Source organism: Accipiter gentilis, chromosome 11 (genome assembly GCF_929443795.1).
Source record: "Accipiter gentilis chromosome 11, bAccGen1.1, whole genome shotgun sequence".
In the NCBI taxonomy this organism is placed as follows: Eukaryota; Metazoa; Chordata; class Aves; order Accipitriformes; family Accipitridae; genus Astur; species Astur gentilis.
Genome location: NC_064890.1, coordinates 33,518,569 through 33,539,450, shown reverse-complemented (window position 1 = coordinate 33,539,450; position 20,882 = coordinate 33,518,569). Strand labels below are relative to the sequence as shown.

General features: G+C 40.3%; 1 protein-coding gene across 1 annotated transcript in view; it reads left to right on the top strand.

Annotated features, from left to right (window-relative positions):
• The window catches only part of ADAMTS20 (ADAM metallopeptidase with thrombospondin type 1 motif 20), a 96,971-nt gene extending 76,358 nt beyond the window's left edge, over positions 1 to 20,613 (top strand). The window contains exons 29-39 of the mRNA XM_049814260.1: positions 7,761 to 7,928; positions 9,159 to 9,332; positions 13,306 to 13,476; positions 13,927 to 14,127; positions 14,258 to 14,387; positions 14,541 to 14,635; positions 14,733 to 14,827; positions 15,232 to 15,365; positions 16,129 to 16,220; positions 19,176 to 19,280; positions 19,929 to 20,613. Coding sequence (XP_049670217.1) covers positions 7,761 to 7,928; positions 9,159 to 9,332; positions 13,306 to 13,476; positions 13,927 to 14,127; positions 14,258 to 14,387; positions 14,541 to 14,635; positions 14,733 to 14,827; positions 15,232 to 15,365; positions 16,129 to 16,220; positions 19,176 to 19,280; positions 19,929 to 20,018 — 1,455 coding nt within the window. The 3' untranslated portion in view covers positions 20,019 to 20,613. The remainder of the gene's footprint in view (positions 1 to 7,760; positions 7,929 to 9,158; positions 9,333 to 13,305; positions 13,477 to 13,926; positions 14,128 to 14,257; positions 14,388 to 14,540; positions 14,636 to 14,732; positions 14,828 to 15,231; positions 15,366 to 16,128; positions 16,221 to 19,175; positions 19,281 to 19,928) is intronic.
• Positions 20,614 to 20,882: the final 269 nt, after the last annotated feature.

The window sequence follows — 20,882 nt, the reverse complement described above, 5'->3', positions numbered from 1 at the left end:
AAGTGACAAATGAGGAAAGGCTGGGGTGGTTGTGTTTTCAAGACAAGTCTACAGAAGAATGGACTGAATGAGGTATTTTCCCAACACATAATCAGTGGTTATAAAGAGGTGAGTGTTTCTGAGTCTGCTAAGGATAGAATGAGAAGTAAACATTTTATTTAACAGTAAAAGGGACTGTCAATAAATCCTAAGGTACTTTTTCTAACTATAAGGATGGTTATACAGTGGAAAAATTCATGCCAGGGAGGCTGTAGCATCCCTGTCACTGAAGACAGGACTGACAAACTGCTGTCACAAATGGTCCAGGTGTATCTGGTCCAAACTCTGAGCAGCGTGATGGATTGGATGAAGTCTTTGAGTCCTCCTTAGCCTAGCCTTCCTCCCTTCCATTGCTATAGCTGCAAAAGCATGTTCAGAAAAGTGGCAAAGCAGACTTATAGACTGCAGCTGCAAGGAGGACTCAATCAAGACATTTTCTGAACACCAGAGGACTGTGATGTAACGCTGAACTTCTGAAATGAAGCTATACTCAATGAAGTGACTTGAAAATCTCTTCAGTGTAACTTCTGTACTTAACATAGGTGCAACTTAGCTGTAACAGTAAATCATACACATAACTCCACTCTTTCTCAGGAGTGATAGAATGTTTGGTCTTTGTAACCACGGTCCTTTCTGGATGCTTCAGCTAATGGGACAAGTGTTTGCACTTGTTTCAGTGAAGAATTACTGACTCTGAATCAAAGAATTCAGTAGGACCTAATTACAGAGTCTGTGTTGCTTCTTGATAGTAGTCTATGTACTCAAAGGAAAGAACAACTTTTTGAGTACTTAGAGCTGAAAAATGCCTGTTTCATGCTCAAGCATCACAAGGACCCCTGGGGAGATGCAGCTAACAGGGAGGAGGCAGGCGCAAGAACTAGTTCTGATATGGCAAGTGAAAAGTAGGAGTAACTGTCAACTAAGTAATGCTCCAAGTAATGTTTTATTAGTGTCTTGTGCAGTAGTGATCCCAGTCTGCTTCTAGCATAGTTTTAAAAGAGCCCAAACAGACTTTGGGGCCAACTAGAGATCATCAAAATGCAGTTTGTCATAAGCAACTACTGTGTTTAACCCTGCGGGTTTGTAATTATTCTGATCCATTATATAAATTAATCTTCTTTTTTTTTTTAAACGGATCTTCCTGTCCAGTCACAGAAGTGCCTGACAAAAAAAAAAAAAAAAAAAAAAAAAAAAAAAAAAGAGAGAGAAAAAAGAGGAAGAAAATACCTTTTAACATTTGTAGTATGCTTTATCCTTTTTCAGTGCTACTGTTGTAGCTTAACCCCAGTAAGCAGTTAAGGCCCCCACAGCTGCTTGCTCACTAACTCCCCCATGGTGGGATGGGGGAGAGAATCCAAAGCGTAAAAGTGAGAAAACTCGTGGATTGAGATAAAAGTTGTTTTAATAGGTAAAGCAAAGGCTGCACACGCAAGCAAAGCAGAGCAAGGAATCCATTCCGGCTCCCCCTGGGCAGGCAGGAGTTCAGCCACCCCCAGGACAGCAGGGCTCCATCACGCCCAACGGGGACTGGGGAAGACAAACGCCATCGCTCCCAACGTCCCCCCGTCCTTCTCCTTCCCCCAGCTCGAGATGGGGAGCGTGACGTCCTACGGTCTGGGATCTCCCTTGGGTCGGTCGGGGTCGGCTGTCCCGGCTGTGTGTCCCCCCAACCCCTTGTGCCCCCCCAGGCTCCTCGCTGGTGGGGTGGGGGGAGAAGCAGAACAGCCCTCGGCTCTGGGTGAGCGCTGCTCAGCCGTGACGGAAACATCCCGGGGTTATCGACGCTGTTTCCAGCACAAATCCAAAGCACAACCCCATACTAGCTACTATGAAGAAAATTAACTCTGTCCCAACCAAAACCATATAGCTGCAGTATGAACTGATGATGGCATGGCTGTCTGAGAGTCCGTCTGTACCCCAAAAAGCACCAGGAGTTCTGTCAGGCTGATCCTCACAGAACTTTGTTGCTATGAAAAAGACCCAAACAGATGAATCCTAGTTACCAGTGTTATGGAATGACTTTGAACAATAGTAATCAAGTCCAGCTTTTTACTGTGGTTTTATGTTTTTAGAAGAACCTGACATATGGGAAATATTACTTTAGCCAATGTTGAGACAAGTGCTAGAATTTCTGTGTAAAATGGTTACAGGATGGTTTTTTAACTTGCTTTTTTTTTTTTTTTTTAAAGAAATGCTCATATTTCTTTTGAGATTTAAAGTTCTTACGGATTTTTTTTTTTTCTACACATGCAATCTGCAGAAAATATATGGAAAATGTGTGTGGAATGTCAATACAAGTGAAGCCGCATTGTAGACATATTGAGCCATAAAGACTACGTTGTTCTTGACCATGTTCAAGTTTGAATGGAAGGAGGTCAAGCAGCAAGAGAGTTAAGTACAGTTGTACTTTCCCCGATGAGGAGAGTTAAGCCTTGGGAAGATCCCTACCAGAGCATCTCGCAGAACAGAGCGGGCACCAAACAGCGAGAGGACCATGTTCCACAGATAGCGTGTGATAATGCCGTAGGAGCTCCAAGAAGGAACGCAGGTTTATGTAGGGCAAGCATTCACCCTTGTAAGAAATGTGCTATAGGCTAGATGCGCTGAAAGGACACGAGTGGCTTCCAGAGCACAGAACAAGGTAAAAGTGAGAATTTGATGCTTCTTACTGATCCTACAAAGCTGAAAGGAAGCTCATCAGGCAGGTGTCAGGTCAGTGCGTGCAATATGCAGCTCTCCAAGGAAAATACTGATGATGGGGATAAAGGTCAAGGCAAGACACCTCCCTGTAAGCTGTATTTACATGCCTTTAGCCACCTGGGAGTCCCGCTTGGGGATCTTCTATGGAACCTATATTTTTTATTCAAAGAACTGAGCAGGAGCTATGTTCTGCCCTTACAGAAAAGTTAAGAGTCATCCCCCAATCTATGTTGATTAAAGCTTTTGATTCAGCATTTGAGAGACCTGGTTTCGTTTCTTTGGAATTCGTTCTCTGTGCTGGAGGACAGGCAACCCTTATCTACTTGTCAGGAGTCTCCAGTGAGAAGCTGTATTGGGCAGGAGTAGTCTTCGTTTCTCTAGCTGAAGGTGGGTCACTATCCAGTAAAGAATACATCTGAGCCTGCCTGCATTCTGGGAGGGAGGAATTGGTCCCTTTAAGAACTATTTTTATATATTATCTATGGAATGAAGCCAGAATATGTCTAATTTCAGGAGAATATTGTACCTACAGAATAATATACCCTCTTGAACTTTCCGTTGATGACCCTGGATCATCTACATCCAGGGTGAGCGCATTAGCTTTTTCATGTGTTAAAGAAAAAAAATTAGGAGCATTTCTCTTTCTTCAGTTGCACTAAAAGTCATCTATCACTGTGTTTTGTAACGCGCCGCAGTCACCTGCTGTGTCCCCAGTGTACTCTTAGAGCGATGCCTTTCTTTTTTTAGCTTGTTAGTGGAAATAGAGGAAAATCTGTTTTCAGGATGCTGATCGTTCTTATGGGCACGTAAAGTGCCGAGCTGGTCAGTGTGTTGAAAGGATTGTGCATGCTTGTAGAATTGAAACTCTTCAGCACCAAAGGAACTTTTTAAGGTCTTTGACTGTGGTTCAGGGCAGCCTAGGTGCTTCTGTAACTGATACATGTGCGAGGCTTTAAGAATAACAATCCTGCAGTTAGTTGCCTAAACTTTATCAAGATCCCTGGTTCAAGCAGAGCTGCTTGGAGGCACTTCTTAGTTTGGCAATTTACTTGTTCTTAAGTTTGGGCAATTGTATTTTAAGCAGAGGTTTGGAGCTGCTTCACGGCTGGGTGTCTTTTAGCTTTTAAAAGTATCAGGATCTTTCATTTCTTCAGTGAAACAACAAACACACGTTAACCTAATGAATTAAACTTCTTTCATGACGTAAGTAAAACCACCCCCAAAACCACCACAACAAAAAACTCCCAACAACTTCAAAAGCTCCTAAGTTGAAACCTGTAATATTAGGATACTAGTGAATTACCTCTTGCACAGCAAAGTTTCTTTTCTCGGTGTAAGATCTATTCAACAGGAGGTTTGGATGCATGGAAGCACAGGGTCAGATCTGTAACTTGAGGAATATGTGAAAGAATAAGATAGCAAATCTATGGACAGAAGTGCTGTCTGTATTTCTGGAAAACTTATATTTAAGGATTTAATGCATTTAAGACATAAATCCCAACCTCTTGAACATGTCTTTTTAAATTGTTAAAGATAACATGAAATTAACATGGAGTGAAAAAACTCCCTGGAAAAAGTTATTTAAATATGGATATTTTCTTGGTATGAGTGGGCAACATTCTGTAACTTATCTCTTACAGCAAGGAAAAAAACAAAAACAAAAATCCAGAGCAAAACCCCGCAGGTGACTTATCCAAAGTTACGTTACTAGAAAGTTAAATTACATTCCTTACAATTAAATGAATTAAAAAAAAAAAAAATTGAAAACAATTTCTACTTACAGATTTTAAGTATCTTTCATTTGTGTTGCGGCATTTAACATTAACAATAGTTTTCAGCTAGATTCAGTCATCAAAGCAAGACAGTATTTGAGTGAAAGAAAGTTTAAGTAGTATTTGAAATATAACTGTTCATAAAGCCTCTGTTATTCTTCACATCCAAACTGGTATTTTCCTTTCTGAACTCCCTCTTCAGCTTCCCGCCTAATATGAGTGAAAACAAATGTGGATTCTCTTAATTCCTGTATAATTGTACTCTAATTACAAAATTCAGTAGAACATCTTTGAGAGAGAACTGCAAATAATCTCTTTATACAGGCATTGCTCTGTAACTACTAAAAATACCTTATAATAGGCTAACTTAACACACAAATCTTCAATTTCTTGCTTTAGAAGAAAGAATGGCACAAATTACAAAGATTAAATTGGGCCATTTAGATATGAGAGATGTAACTCAGTTGCATGTACACTAATGGAGAGAAAAAAACCCCACAAACCAACAAAAAAACCCCAGACTCAATTCAAACCTGTGTAGAAGTCAATGTGTAGTGCTGTACCTAGTGGGTAGAGATATTATTGGAAGATCTTTTAGAGATATTTAGAAAACTGAGATGCAGCAGAAAAGATTTCTTTGCATATTCTATTGCTATTAGCAACCATTAGCCCTGTACAATAAATCTCATTTTCTGTTGCGTAAAAGATATGTGCCCAAGCTGTATAAACAAATACATATATATGCTGAAAAGCGTTGTCTTAGTACTTAATGTTGAGGGCAATGAGAAATTAAAGAGTGAGGTTATTCTGTGCTGTGGTAGCCTCACCTCCTGAAGTGGAGACTTCTTCGGACACCTTTTTGGTTGCAGTTCTCGGTGTGGAATGCCGTCCCCACAAGGATGAGACGGGCTCTGCCCGATAGCCCCTGGAGCCTAATTTATGCTTCATGGGGAAAGCCGTCGAGGAAGGAGGGGCATGTGGTGGTTTCGGAACACATCACGGGAGGAGGTTAAGTAATTCTGTGCTGCGGTTCCCTTACTACTAAATAGTAAAAAGGAGACTCTGCAGAGTTCAGGGGTCCTTTATGTCTACATTTTATGATTGAAATTCCTGAAAAAAACGCTTTAAGGGAGGGTAGAATCAGTTATCAAGATAATATCAGTATTTTAGTTTTCACGCATACATGTTATCTTGCCTGCTTTGATAACTAAATCCTCTGGATTCAGCTCTGAGTTTTCGGAAAGGCTTTTATAATGATATGGTTTGCAGAGTTTTAAGTTTTCTGACCTACATAATACATAGATAAAATTTTCAGTTAATTTTTGTTATCTTCCTATCTTAAAGTAGTTTCTAAATTAATGAAACATAAATTGTAAAACTATACGAACAGTATTTTCAAATGATAAATTGAAAGGTTTTGCTGAGAGCAAAATGATTTCATTTAGAAACAAACATTCTTATTTAGTGGGATTGTATAGCAGACATATAAAAGGCAAGTTGTGGCCAAATCAGTACTCTTATCTTCTTGCAAATGTAATTATACTTGCGTAAGAGAAACATGCTATCCATTGTATTGTGTGATAAATTAAATTTATTGCTTTATTCTGCAAAGGCTTAATTTTAAAATCATTGGCAGTTTCAATTAAACCTTTAAGATTACACATATGAATGTTTAAGGACACATAGGAATCCCTGTGGTATTGAGGATAAGTGAGTCAGCTGAGATTCTCTTTAACAAAGCGTCGTTATTGTTATTGTGAAAAATGTTTCTTACTTAGCAGGTTAATTTATTCTAGTTGCTTGTTCCATATTTTAAGAACTTTTCTCCAGCTGTTGTTCTCAGGCAAATATTTGCCAGGTTCTGTAGTGAAAGCTGTATGATCTGAACTTCCTTTCCTCAAAATAGAAGATATATGTATTTCAAAGTGCTTGGTTAAGTTAGTGTGTAATGCTAGTGACCTAGAAATGGTGTAACATAAAAGGAAGAGAAATATCTTTGGTGCTTTTGAAGAAAGTCTCTATTTACCCTCCCCCCCTTTTTTTCTTCACATCCACTTAGAAATTAAATTTTGATTTGAATATCAATTCTGTACCTGATTGTGTGGGAAATGTTTGTCCAAGTGAAAAATAAAGTACAGAGGAAATCCTAGAACAAATAAAGCACGTTCTCTTTCCAGATAGAAGAGGAATTGTTTCCATGGATCAAAACAGTTTGATAGGGTGATGTACAATAGGAAGATTAATTACAAGATAAAAAAAAAAAAAAAGGAAAAAAAAGACTTAAGTGCTTACATTCACAGTGCTCACGGTCCAAGATAAGTCAGCTGAGTAGTCACCTAATTTGGAAGTGCTTCAGATATTCCCTGTTGGACTGAAAGTTCCCTAGGACCTGCAGCTCTGCTCTGCAGGTGAATAGGACACCCCTGGCTTAAAAAAAAAATTAAATTCAAACCTTGCTAAAGTCTCACAGCAGTCCAGCAGTTTAGCAGAGGAATGGCCGTTTCCCCAGAAGAGACCGATGTGTCGGACACACTCTAATCACGGCTAGCGTGTGCTGCCAGGGTGGGTTTCACAAAACGTACCTGCAGCCCCACTGGTTTTATGTTGGAGGGAGGGAAGGACGTCCTAGAGCCAGTCGTGTGTATCATACCAACTTTCTGGAGGAAAGAGACCACCAGGGCGATGGGGCAAGGCCGTGGCTCCAAGGAGTGCACCACAACTTCTACCGTCAACTTCATACCTCTTCTCTTGCCTCTTTGTCACGTATAGCAAGATACCCAAAGCTCATGGAAGGGAGGTGCCAGTGTCAATGGGACTTCGTAGCCCAATAGCTGGAAACACGCGTACCCATGATTTTGCAGTTTTTCTTTCTTTAATGCTTATAATAAGCATAATGCGTACATGAAAATAGCGATATGTGTGCCGGAAACAGGCTGCTAGAGCATGTTCTTGTAAGATCATCATATCAAGCTGTCTCCTGCACGGATACGGATGGCTGAGCTCAGGTATTTGCCAACGATGACACGAATGAGTGAACGAGACGTGAGGTGTTTGACACCTGGTCAGTAATGCTCAGTACGAGAGACCTTACACGGAAATTTCAGATACATACAGTAGATGTTATGTCATAATACAGAAACTTATTCCTATAATCACAGAGTCCATTTTGGGCGAGGCCACAACTTCTTTTGGTTTTCTTATTACTTTGTGATTTTTTGGTAAAGTAATGAAATACGCTTCTCTTTTCAGTGTTCTGTTTCCTGTGGAAAAGGTTTGAAGTTTCGTGATGTGCATTGTTTTAATAGCTTCCAAGCTAAAATAGAGGAAGGAAACTGCAAACATTTAAAAAAACCACGGATGTACAAAATATGTAGAGCTGGAAGATGTCCTGCTTGGAAGGCTGGCAGATGGGAAGAGGTATGTAAAATCTGCTATAATTATGTTCTCTATGAGAGTACCAGATGAGATCATATTCATGATACAATGCTTCAATGGAAATAATTGTCAGGAAGTTTTTTTATATACACATCACAATGAAATCTACAAATGAGCAAGTAGTTCATTATATTTTCTTTTTCTTCAAGAGTAATTACAAGTAAATATCTGTAAAAACTGAAAGTATTTGGTAATCGGAACCTTGGACTGGATGGGTACTTGGGGCTTTCCTCAGCTTAGCTTGTAAATTCAAAACAATGGTAAATTTTTAAAGTTTACTTCTTACCTTCAGTGATGAACTCAGTAGTATCGCTGTAATTGATAGCTTAGCCTGAATATTGAAGTGAAGCCAGGTTTGTGGGGGAAGGACAAGAAAAATTGCTTGTGGGCACAAATACTGGCCTTTTCCCTGCCTTGGTCTTGTAAAAGATCTCTCACCTTATTGTGAAATTGTGCGTTACTGAGCGCACGGCAATATTTTGCATTTCATTCACTCTTTCAAAATGTAATTCCCCACATTGATATAGACACATTACCACTCTCCACAATTTGGCGGCGCTTGATAGACCAGTATCTACTTTACGATTAGGCTTGAGTCTTCAGGTAGGCTTTGGGGGCTGTCTATCTCAGCAAGCTTTAGTGTTTTAATGAGATAAATTTGGCCAAAAAGGAGGAAAAGAGGCATGTGGCAGGAAGGATTTTAACCTTTTTAAGCTCCTCAGTACTACCTGCAAAAGCAAGAGAAGTATCCTCAAAATACTGCAGCATTTGCAAGATTTTTCTAACCTGAAATACTGAGGGGTTTTTCCTGTCGTTTCAGTATTTGCATTTTAAAACAACAGACAAGGCTGTCAGTCTCTAATAAAGGAATGATGTAAACTCAGAACTTAAACTGTTTGATCTTGCAAAAATGTAAACCTTGGCTTTCCATATGCCTATAGTGATTCTTCCTGCTGTGAATTAAGATAAGCCAAAAGATCAGTCTAGGTAACTTGGGTGCATTTATTTTCCCTATTTCCTACAAATTTTGATTTTCATTGTAGTTCTACATTTTCAGCATAAATTTCTTCAGATACAATGAAACGCTGGTGTGGTAACGGCTGTGAAGTGTATTTTAAATAATATCCTAAGAACTTGTAATAGTGGCAACTGTACCACCTTCTGCGCACTGTCTCATTTCGCACCGGGATAACTAATTTTGATCAATTTTAGTGTTCTGTATCCTGTGGAGTGGGAATTCAGCAGAGGGACATCTACTGTCAGCTGAAGGACCTGGGCCAAGTGAACGAAGCAATGTGTAATCGTGATACCCGACCTGCAAGCAAGAGGCAGTGCCAGCTGCCTGCCTGCGTGCAGTACCAGTGGTCGGCGGACGAATGGGAAGATGTAAGTAGGGATTTCAACTTGTGTGAAGTAACTGAGCGATGTCATAACTTGTGGGGGGGTTTCCAACTTGGACCCGTTTCTAATAGCTGTTGTGTTGCAGACTAACGAGTGACCATGCTGGATGTTTTCAAGGTCAAGCTTGCAAAACTAAAGAGAGTGACAAAAAACGTCAAAGGCTTTGTTTGCTCTCTCATACAAAGCAAGGATTTGCTTGTCTACTGTTGTAGGCAAAAGCTCTGGTGGAGCTCTGAGCAGGTCCCTATTGATAGAACTGTGCAATTTGAATACAGAGTTCTTCACATAGTGCAGAAAATGTTTAATAAAACCTCATTACGAAATATCATTTTTTAAAAAAATGACTTGAGAATAGAAATACGAATGAAATGTCAGCTGGAAGTAAAAATCTCGGAGGTAAAACCTGTGGACAATAGGTTTTTTTCAAGAAGATCTGTATGGAAGACTTAGCAGAGAAGATAAGCAAAATAAAACTTGGCATTCTCCTACCAAATATGCATTTTCATATTTAAGAAAATTTAAAGACACCTTCAGGAGAGAACTATCCTTTTTAAAGATGTGATGACTATTTTCTACATGCTAAAAATCTAATAACTTTTGTATCCATGTATGCAAACATACAAACGTATATAAAGGGAGAGGGAGAGGGAAACCCCCAAATTATGTAGAATACCTGAAGTGATGTACAGAAGAGCCTGTCTTTTACTGTAACATTATACAAAAACCCAGTTCGTGCAGTTGTGGCGTCTTAATAATCTGCACTGTTAAATTTCCTAGGGCAGCCCCCCTGAAACTCTGAATATGAAGACTCAAAAGTTTCAGGGACACAGCGCTGTAGAAGTGACTAGTGCTAATATATAAATCATTTGTCAGTGCTCTGCAAAACCTGGATTATATTCATGCAGTTCAGACATATATATTCCTCTGTTAAGCTATATTGAGGGAAAGCTGACAATATATGTCTCTCCCAAGTGTTCTCTTCTCGTATGAAGCTGTTAAAATCAGGAATTAGTGAAAGTGGCTCAGAACGACCTTTTAGCACAAATACACACTTTCAGAGAATGAGGGTGGATTTTCCTTTTCTGTCAAACAGTTGTATATTCCAGCTGGGACTTTGGAGCTCTCCACTACAAATGCATTGTGTTTCACCGCATCTTCTGGCTAGTTCATAACTTCTTCCACGTGGATTTTGCTGCTTGTTTGAAATTCCTGTGTTCAGTTCCCTTCTCTGACTAGATTCATATATAGCCCTGTACATCTAGCATTAATAGTAGTTCAAGTGTTTATCCATCTGTATTCCACTCTCGGTGCAGTACGTCCTCCACCAAACTCGCAATATTTTGCCCAGCTGTCTCAGCTCCGAGTGCTCGTGTGTCATTGCCTCGCCTCGCCAGTCACAGCATAGCAGTAAAATTTCCAGATCTAGCATTTCTCACTAGAGAAGAATGTCTACAACGCTATAAAGTATAATAAAAAGAATTCTTCTGCCTGTCCCCATTACCACATGACCGGGTTATTCCTTATGTGCCTAATATTGTGAGCTGCTCCACGCCACTAAAAGTTCGGGTGTTTCTGTAAGTTATGCCAGCCAACTGGATCCACGCTCCATCCCCTGATACAAGTCCACACAACATTTTCGTTCTCTGAGTGACTAGGTTTCCGAAAGGCTTAATGCTGGTATGGCTTCCATTGCTGGCCCACAGTCTCTTGTGGATCTTCGGAATGGGTGGGTAAGCCTCTCGCTGATTTGCTTTGATTGCTCTCTCTGATTTCCTTCCATCTTTTTTGTCACCTCACATTTTCGAGAAAGGAGGCAATCACTCAGCAAGGCTGGGGGATTATAAGCACTTACTGCCCTAATCATGAGTCAATGCTTAAATTTCTCCTTCAGGTCTTAGGACCTTACTTCTACCTAGTGCAAATGAATTTTTGTCAGTTTTTTTTTTTTTTTCCCCTCAAACCACCCCCCCGCTAAAAAAAGTGATGACAGGCTGTTCCTCAGATGTAATAAGACTGTTGTTTTTCTACATCAATAATGTGATATTACTGATTGTTTTGCCTGTTAATTTGTTGCTCATGTGAAGAAGATAAAAAGCTAAGGCTTTTTCATCTGCATGATTTTTTTTAATTTTTTTTTTTTTTTTTTTTATCTGGGTCTCTGCATGTTTAGAGCTTTCGGGTGAAATGACATTTGTAAGCCTAGATGTATATTTTGCAGCTTTTTTCAATAGTGTACTTATGTCAGTGAAGTTTGTAGAGCAGTTCCTCATGTGCTCGCTCGTCAAGTTTGCAGATGATGCCAAACTGGGAGGACTGTTCAGTATGCTGGAGGGGCAGGGCTGCCAACCAGGAGACCCGGACACGCTGTGGGAATGGGCCCAGAGGAACGTCGTGAGCTGCGACGAGGACAAAAGCAAAGCGCCGTCCCTGGGAAAGAAGCACTTCTGCAGCAGCCCAGGCTGGGGATGAAACAGCCCTGGGAATCCTGGTGGGTGCATCCTGGCGGCAAGGACGGCCAGCACCCTCCTGGGCTGTGCAAAGAGGGACGCAGCCAGTAGATCAAGGGACGTGATCGTCGTCTTCTGTTTCTCAGCACTTGTTAGATCGTATCTAGCATCAACATCCCATTTTGATGCCCCAGTGCAAGAAAGAGATTGACGAACAAGAGCATATTCAGCAAAGGACCCCCAAGCGGGTTGGGGGCTGAAGCACTTGCCCTGTGAGGAGAGGCTGAAGGAACTGGGATTGTTGAGTGTCGAGAAGAGACAGCTTTGGGCAGATCTCGCAGCAGCCTTCCAGTATCAACAAGGAAGTTACCAAGAAGATGGAGCCAGTCTCTCCACAGTGTCCTATACTGGGAAAGCAAGAGGCAGCAGAATAAGGTGAAGCCAGAGACGTTCAAACTGGATATTATGAGAAACTTTTTCCCCACGAGGACAATTCAGGCAGTGAAACCGGCTGCCCGGGGAATTTGTGCAGTCTCCAACCTCTGAGGTTTTCAAGATCTAACTCAATAAAGCTAGAGGTTTCCTCTGGCAGAGCTGCTTTACTGTACAGCTCCTGGTTTTTGTACTCCAAGTTGCAGCTTTGAGTCAATAATAATAAAATTTGTACAATAGGCTTGATCTATGTGTCGGACCCTGATGAGTCTTCTAACTGACTGTTATTGGGTCCAAATTACTATTAAGTTAGGTTCAGGTCTGACTATAGTAGGTGGTGTTATTAATTATTGCCTCTGCTGAGACTGGAGTTTGCGAATTTGAGCCTTCCTTCTTCATCACAGCGAGATCAAACAGGTTAGATGAGGCACCCATAGCTGGGGACGTGCTGTTAACATGTATTACTTAGCCCGTACCTCCACTTTTGTGAACGGCAGCAAGGTTCTCATCCTGTCCTGGCAGAACTGTGACGACTCTCCATCCCACCAGCTTGCCATGGGGAGAGGTCTGAGGATACTCAGGGCAAAGGCACAGGCCCAACAAATACTACCACCAAAAGCTGCCACTTGCTTTCATTAATAGGCGGGTTTGTTTTCTTTCCTTTTATCAGTGTAATATCATGTACATGATTCCAGGGATTCCTTTTGTTTTGTTTTCAAGACCAACTTACTCCTTTCATACTTCACCAAAATCCTTTTTTTGGCTCTTCCCTTTTCATACAGATGAGGTTTTTCACGCAACCTATCATCCTGGCCTGACATTTTCATTTTCTCCTCCATCTCACCCAACGGTTACAGTGTCATGTCATTATACGCTATTGTTTGTTCTGTTGATTAGAGGTACCTGAACTTTGAAAACAAAGGCTTTTGATTCAGTGAGTAATTCAGTCTGACACTGAGAGCAGATGTCGTAAAAGGTGGTGTTGTCTGGGTTTCACTGGTGTGTGGCCATTGGCAAATCACTTTGTTCTGTAAAGGGCTGGTTTCAGCACAAAAATTGCGACTTTTTCTCACTCTCAGTGCTCGGCATCATATAGAAGAAAGGAAATATACCGAAAGGTTAAGTGTGTGGATGAAAACCAACTCCAAGTGGATGAAAGCTTCTGTGATCCTGCCACAAAGCCTCCATCAACCAAAAACTGCAGGATAGCTCCCTCAAAATATGTTGTGCTTACAGGAGAGCTGTCACAGGTAAAGTAATTATACTGCTCGCACGTCTTTTGTATAATGTTACATTTAAGCATGTTATCTCTCTGCAAAACATGCATTATGTGGGCAGAGCAAAAAAAAAAAAAAAAAAAAAAACACACATCTGAACATGGGTGTCTAAACTTTCTCCCCGTTAAACCTTCCAATCAGCCGTGATTTGTTGTAGTGACTGTTGTTATCAGTCTTCTGGTAGCCCCCCTGGGACCTATGAACACCAGCTAGAGGACAGCTGCCCCTACTACAGGATTCCTTTGCTGGTTCCCAGGAAACTCTCTTGCAAGCCGATCTCGCTGAAGTAAAGAAAAGTCTTGTCCTCGGTTTCAGCGAAGTGCTGGATCAGTGCCGTGTTGCCCTTGCACTTATCTGTAATTGCGATGCTGCAGAAAGGTGGTTTCACAGACGTGATGCCTGTGCTTGGGGATTTTATTTCAGTGCTCAGCCAGCTGTGGGTTTGGTTACCGGCAGAGGATCACGTACTGTGTCGGAATCCATTCTGTTCAAAACCAGCACGCCCACGGCCTTCGAACCGTAGCGTACCGAGAATGCCCGGTGGAGCCATCCCCGTACATTTATAAATGTAATATCAAAGGATGTTCACAAGCAGCGACCTGGAGAGTGGGGAAGTGGACCAAAGTGAGTACAGATGTGCAAGCTCATTTGTGATAGTTGCCTGCAACATAAATGAATGCCAAGACTAATTTGCTGATATGTTAATTATTTACTACCTTCTAAACTAAACTTCTTGACGCCTATCCATGCCTAGTGCTCCGTGTCTTGTGGAGCGGGGGTAAAGGAGAGAGCCGTAGAATGTGTGAATGAAAATGGCTTATCCAGTGACTTGTGCCTGCCACGTTTAAAACCAGATGCCAGAAAGATCTGCCATGAGGAAGAATGTAAGTGACAGCTGTAATTTTCAGCTGAAGTTAATGTTTTTCCAGGTTACTTATATGAAAGTTACATATTTGGAGCACAGTTATGCAGAAGTAAGTCTGAAAACTAAACGCTATTCATGAAATACTAATATGATTTAATCGTTCATTTTGAAGGTGACATTCTTACCACCTGCAAAGATATCCAGATTAAAAAAGGGATTAGAAAGGATGGTGAATACCTACTTAGCGTGAAGGGAAGGATGATAAAGGTACTCTTAATATTTATGAGTTTTATGAGCATATATTTTTATGAAATAATACTTTTCTAATAAAGATTTTGCTAAAAGGTTGTATTTTATCTTCCAGATTTATTGCTCAGGGATGCACTTAGAGAATCCCAAAGAATATTTGACATTGGTAAAAGGTGAAACGGACAACTTTTCTGAAGTATATGGATTCAGGTACAAAAGTGGTTTTGTAACTTTGTGAAGTGCACTTATTCCTTCCAAAATAAAAGAATAAAATAATACTTATCTTTTGTGAGAACAAATGAGTAGAATTTTTTTCCTTGATTTTCTGTTTTGAATATCCAGGCATATGAACACACATGCAGAAATGTAGATACTTCCAGGCTGAAATTGTGTTAATTGCACTAAAATATTATAAAAATTTTCTATCTTGACTTTAGTAGAAATAGCTTCAATCCACATTAGTGTTTCAGCTAGGCCAAGATTAATAGCTGAGCTTCTTGTTCAGTAACTGTTTAGTATTTTTATGTGGCATAGTGCAATGCAATTATTTTTCATGCTGATGTTACGTTATGGAAAAATGTCAAAAGGAAAACTAAATTTTTGCTATTCTCTAGGCTGCAGAATCCATATGAATGTCCTTTCAATGGAAGCAGAAGGCAAGACTGTGCCTGTCGAAATGATTACCTTGCAGCTGGCTTCACGGTTTTTAGCAAAATAAGATTTGATGTAGCTTCCATGCAAATTAAAAGTAAGCATTTTGGCAGTTTTAGCCAATGCAAGCATTCTGTTGAAATTGCACATGGTCATGATTACCAAATTACCGTTTTGACCCACTTACAGATCCAGTTGTGCCATTTTTGGGCAAATGAAATTCTTATTTCCTTTAGGAATACAATGGGAATTTCAAAGAAAAAGAAAATTGAGAAGCCACCCCTACTTCCCTTGTTAGTTTGTCCCAAGTGGTCAAGTGGCATGAATCTTACAGATTTGTATTTTATATTATATTACCGACCTGCTTCAGTCTCTAAGGTTTTGTTCCCATTATTCCATTTCCTTTTAGTCCCTGGCATATTTTTCTTGGGAAAGTGTTCCTATGCTGTAGTTAGTCCCTTCTTGGGCTCTGGCAGACGTACTAAATGGAGAAGGAATCTTGCAGCTCTTTCGAGCCCCTGCCTGCAGGTGACCAGGTGGCCCACAGTCAGCTCACCTGGAGCTGTGTCCAAGTGCACAACCCTCCTCCTCCTCCTCCTCCCAGCCCCCTCCTAGCTCAGAAAGAAAACGGGGCTTGGAGGTTGGACTGATTGTTGCATTACCAAAAATGGACTATTTCAAACACAGTTTCTAAAAAACCAAACCAAAACACACAAAAAAGCCCCGTCCAAAGAAACAAGAAACAAAAAAAACCCCACCCAAAACAACCCCAAACCCCCCATGTTAATGCCTTTTCGCACTGTTTTCACCTGAACTTCTAATGCAGCAGTTTCAGTGTTGAGTAATTTTCTGTTTTCTAGCCACAGATTTTCTTTTTGCTCAGACTATACTTGGGAGAGCAGTTCCATTTGCTACAGCTGGAGATTGCTACAGCGCTGCCAGATGTCCACAGGTATTCACGATTTCCTATCCTCTTGAAATGTGCACGGAAGAGGGGACACCCCCCACCCCCCAAATCTGTGGGACTGCTTTAGAGCTGTAAGGTTCTAAGCCAATCTCCTATTCTGCCTAGTCTGTATGCTACATTAATAAGTATTTTTTCCTTATTCTTTCCTCTCCTGTTCCACCATCTTCCCCCTGCCACCTCCGTTTCTCCCTCAAGTTGTTTACTCTGCATTTTCCCCTCTAGGCTCTGTGTATGTATATCCAGCTTTCCACGTATTTCATGTGTTGCTGTCCCTCCCTCTGGATGTGATGTATTCTTTGTTTCCCCTAATCCCTCCGCAATCTTTGTGCTCCTCCAGTGACTTTCCTTTTTTTATAACCCTGCAGAATTTTTCTTATCTTTTCTCTGTTTCTCTCCTGATGCTTTATAACTTTGAAGACTACCAGAGGAAATCAATCCTGTTTAGCAGTACAATTGAAAATTTATACATCCGTTGGTGTGTCTATGTTGGTGTTTTAGTTTGGATTGGATGGTGCTTTTTAAGTTAATCTCTGTATTGTCCCAGCTTACTCTTTGTTGGTTCACATCACAGAGCAGTCTTGAAAGACACGAACGGGATGCCTTCGGGATGAAAGTAAATCAAAGAGCTCCAGAAGAAGGCTCTTAACGCACTCTAACTGCTAATGGGGATTCAGTCCGTGGGACTAGATGAGAGTTGTAAAACCAAAGTGCGAAACCCAAAGTAAAACCCCGATCTGTGTACTGTGTACAGACATCGGGCTCCCTGACCCGATATTTTCACCCTATAGATCTGCTCACACTGCAGCGTCCTTCCTGCTGGTGCAGACGTAGCCCTCGTCTGAACTAGACAGCCCAGGCTGCCTTTGGAGTCCGTTGGCAAAAATGGGATTCCCTAGAAAACAGTGCAGCTCATCTCACCCTATTAGGCACCTTAGGATGAGGAGAGCCGTCCTCTGGAAGCGCGTGTTTCTTCCCTCTGTTCACAAAGGGAGTTAAGATCGACTGGCGCAGGCTTGCGTGGAGGTGAATCCCTGTTGTCCATCTACCCTAGGGCTTAAACTTAAGACAGGCAATGTGGGTGGCAGCTGGAGACAATTTATGTACAATTTGAGTACCAATGAAGTGCCTAAGTTAGGCAGACTTAACCCCTGACGAGAAAACAGTTCGAGTTCTTTACAGTATTGGGATACCTTCAGCCTGCAAACCCCTCACGCTTAGTACAACGCAAATTTATTTGCGATCTGTCAACTTCTGTTGGGAAGTCGTTCTGCGTACGTGGTTTTGCACTGAGGGATTTCTGTCTTATAAGATCTGCACTGAAACTCACGCTTTTAACGCAGTGCGAAGGGCTCCATTCCTGCACTCTCAGTCCTTGAAACCTGTTCCTGGCCTCGAGTATGCTGCCTGACACGTCAGACAGCTGTTAAACTGGCCTTACGACCGTACATCGCACTTCTCATTTATTTTTGCAAAATGATATCACCGTGAATGAAGTTACTTTGGGCCTGTTAATTGTGGAAAGCATTCCACACTGTTTGGATGAATTTCGTCCAGGTGCTTTATTCATTAAATGGAAATCTACTTTTTGGGCACTTGAAGAACAACCTACCCTATCCATGTGAGCTTAGGTTAGCTCATCCTGAGTACGTGAGTGCTAGAAACACAGCAATTTTACGTAGGAGTGCTCTCAAAACAAACCTGCCATACCAAATGATGTAAGACTGAGTTTTTGTGAAAGAATTTCAGTGAATCAAAAGAACAAAGGATGAGTGGTGTATTTTTGTATATGCGCACATACATGCACCCACACAATATTTATATATATATATATGAAAGTATATCTGACTATGATGATATTAAGCAATAAAATACAGAAGCTACCGCACATAATAGAAATGTTATCATTGCTAAAGCTTTTATCTCAGGATTTGTGCGATTTTAACTAGGTCTGAATACAGAAATTCAGGCCTTCAGTGAATTGTATGGAGGCGTGCAGGAGTTTTCTGATTATAGCGCTGCCTAAACTGGCCATTAGGCTCGTTGCGGAGGTAGTACTTCTTTCCAACAGATTCACAGATGCACTTCTGTGTGAATGCAATTTAATAATTTTCTGTACCCGTTTGTTTACTAACGCAGTGCAGTTTGTTGCTTTTAATATGTTTCTTATTCTCGTATGAACTGATTCTGGTTTAAAGCTAGTTTTCAGAGTATGTATTTGCATAGGCAAATATTTTAGAATGATTTGTATTTCAAAACATTCCATTTAGCAATAAATTTATTTATTTGAACCTTCACTTACATTCATGTTCAATTATGTTATTTGTTATACTGAAAAAGAAATGAAAGGTGGTAAGATGATGATGCTTGGACAGCATGCTTACAAAACTTTGAGAATTAGATGGCTAAGAAGTGATTTATCTGTAATTTCCAGATAGAGGTAGGTCCTGACCATGTCATTTCCAAAATGTTCAGGCACTTGGGGGGGGGTGGGAAAAACAAAACAAAACAAAAAAACAACCAAAAAACAAAACCCCAGCCTCATTCTTGCATATTGCAAGTCTGTACTTTTTGTAAATTAAAATTTAGTATGTAGAAAGGAGGCTAAAATAATTTGAGTTGTCTGATGTTAGTTCTGTATTCAGACTTTGCAGACAGGTGCTACAGATCAGCTGATGCACAGGTGCTACTTATTGCAGAATAACTAGTTCGTGTGTCTATGTCCCGAGTGTCCAAAAAAAGGGTGTAGTGCAGTGTAACTAACCCAGGTTAAGCACACACCTTTGAGTCCTTAATGTCTAGATACACCCTAAGTGATATGTGCAGATATGCCAATGTAAAGTGGTTTAGTATTTTGAACTCTGTTTATGAGCTCTGTATTTTACCTTTTCTTTCTTTTTTCTTTTTTCTTTTTTTTTTTTTTTTCATTTGTTTGTTTGTTAGGGACAGTTCAGCATTAATTTGGCTGGTACAGGTCTGAGATTATCCAGTACAGTTAGGTGGATTGCTCAGGGCAACTATGCAACTGCTGACATACACAGATCCCACGTAAGTCAATATTCTTTTCCTTTACCTGCTCTTATGGTCTTATGGCTTGGAATATTATGCCTCCAGAGGTACAAGTGATGACTCTCTAGTGAAAGCTAATTGTGAATCAAAAATAGTGCTCAAGGTCTCTGACCCATCCAACTCTTCTTCCAGATGTAATGCACAAGCTATGTTGAACCACACTGTCCAGAATCTAATCCACATCAACACTGCCTGCCTATTTTAAGAGCCTATTGTTATATTAATCAAGTTTATTAAAAGTTTTGAAGATACCTAATAATACTTAAAAAAAAAAAAAAAAAAAAGATACACACAACACTCCAAACCCACATTTTATTAAAGATACCCTACTACAGAGGATCCTTACAGGTTGCTTACCTCCAACTCGATTCGTGTGAGGAACCCAAAGACCAGTTGAAAAAGAACAGTAAGCACGCACAGTTTAAGACAACATTGGATGATAGTAAGCCAGGAGAGAAGGTATACAGTGATACTGATAAAGGATCTCCGTGCCCGTTTTGCTAATTTGATGCTGTCTCTCGATTTAGTATTTGTAGGTCTATTGTGTGCAAACCTCGGGGAGTTTTTTGTACAACTGTGATTTCAGTCGCTTTTCTTGCTTGACTGTTCTCTTTGTCTAATTCCCAGGACGGTACTAAAATATATGGAAGATGTGGAGGATTTTGTGGAAAATGTATTCCTAATACAGTTATTGGTCTCCAACTTCAAATACAGTGAGAACTCTGATGCGGTAAGAGCATCAAAGCAGGCACATCTGCCATTTAGGTGCAAATTGTAGGTGCTGTGTGTATATATATATATATATATTTTAATTCTTTCATCTCTGTAATGCTCATTACTGTAATGCTCACTACTAAGAATTCCTGTTTTCTTCAGTGTTTTTTCAGGGATGTACTAGCAGTTTGTGGGCTAGCAAGTGCATAAATCACAATCGTAAACCTTCAGGTTTTAATGGAGAGGCATTCATTCAATATACAGTATATATTAGCAAGTAAATTGCACTGAGGTTACTACCATGGATAACACTCTAAATTGTACTCTAATTGTAATACTTTACCTGCAACTAATCAGTGCAATTCTTTATGCAGTGTTCAGTAGAATTTATACTCTACTGGTTTTCTTGATCAACTGTACTAAATTATAGAAAGGAAAGAGTTATGGCTATATAAAGAAGACGGGTAATAATTTCAAATACTTCCAATTTTGTGAAACCTTTTAGGAATTATCTGTCAACAACTTACAGCAGAAAGTATGTAACTGACATTTTGGAGCTAGTTTCTATAGATCTGTGTGTTTCTCTGTCAGTAAAAGCGGGTTTTCCCCATCCCTTTCATTATATTCTTTGTGGTGCTCAAATACTAGCAGTAATCCTGAGAAGTGTGGTTTAACCTCTGTAATCTCTATAGCACATGTTAAACATCTAGGCTTAGTTTTGTTGTGGTTACAGGAAAAGAAAATAAGGAAACAAATTGCTTGAAAATCTGATTTTAAATCCCTGCCTCTCATCCAAATATACTGTAAAAGCAGTGTATTCTGTTTACTGTAGCACCTTGTATGTGGTTATAGGAATATGTATTTACT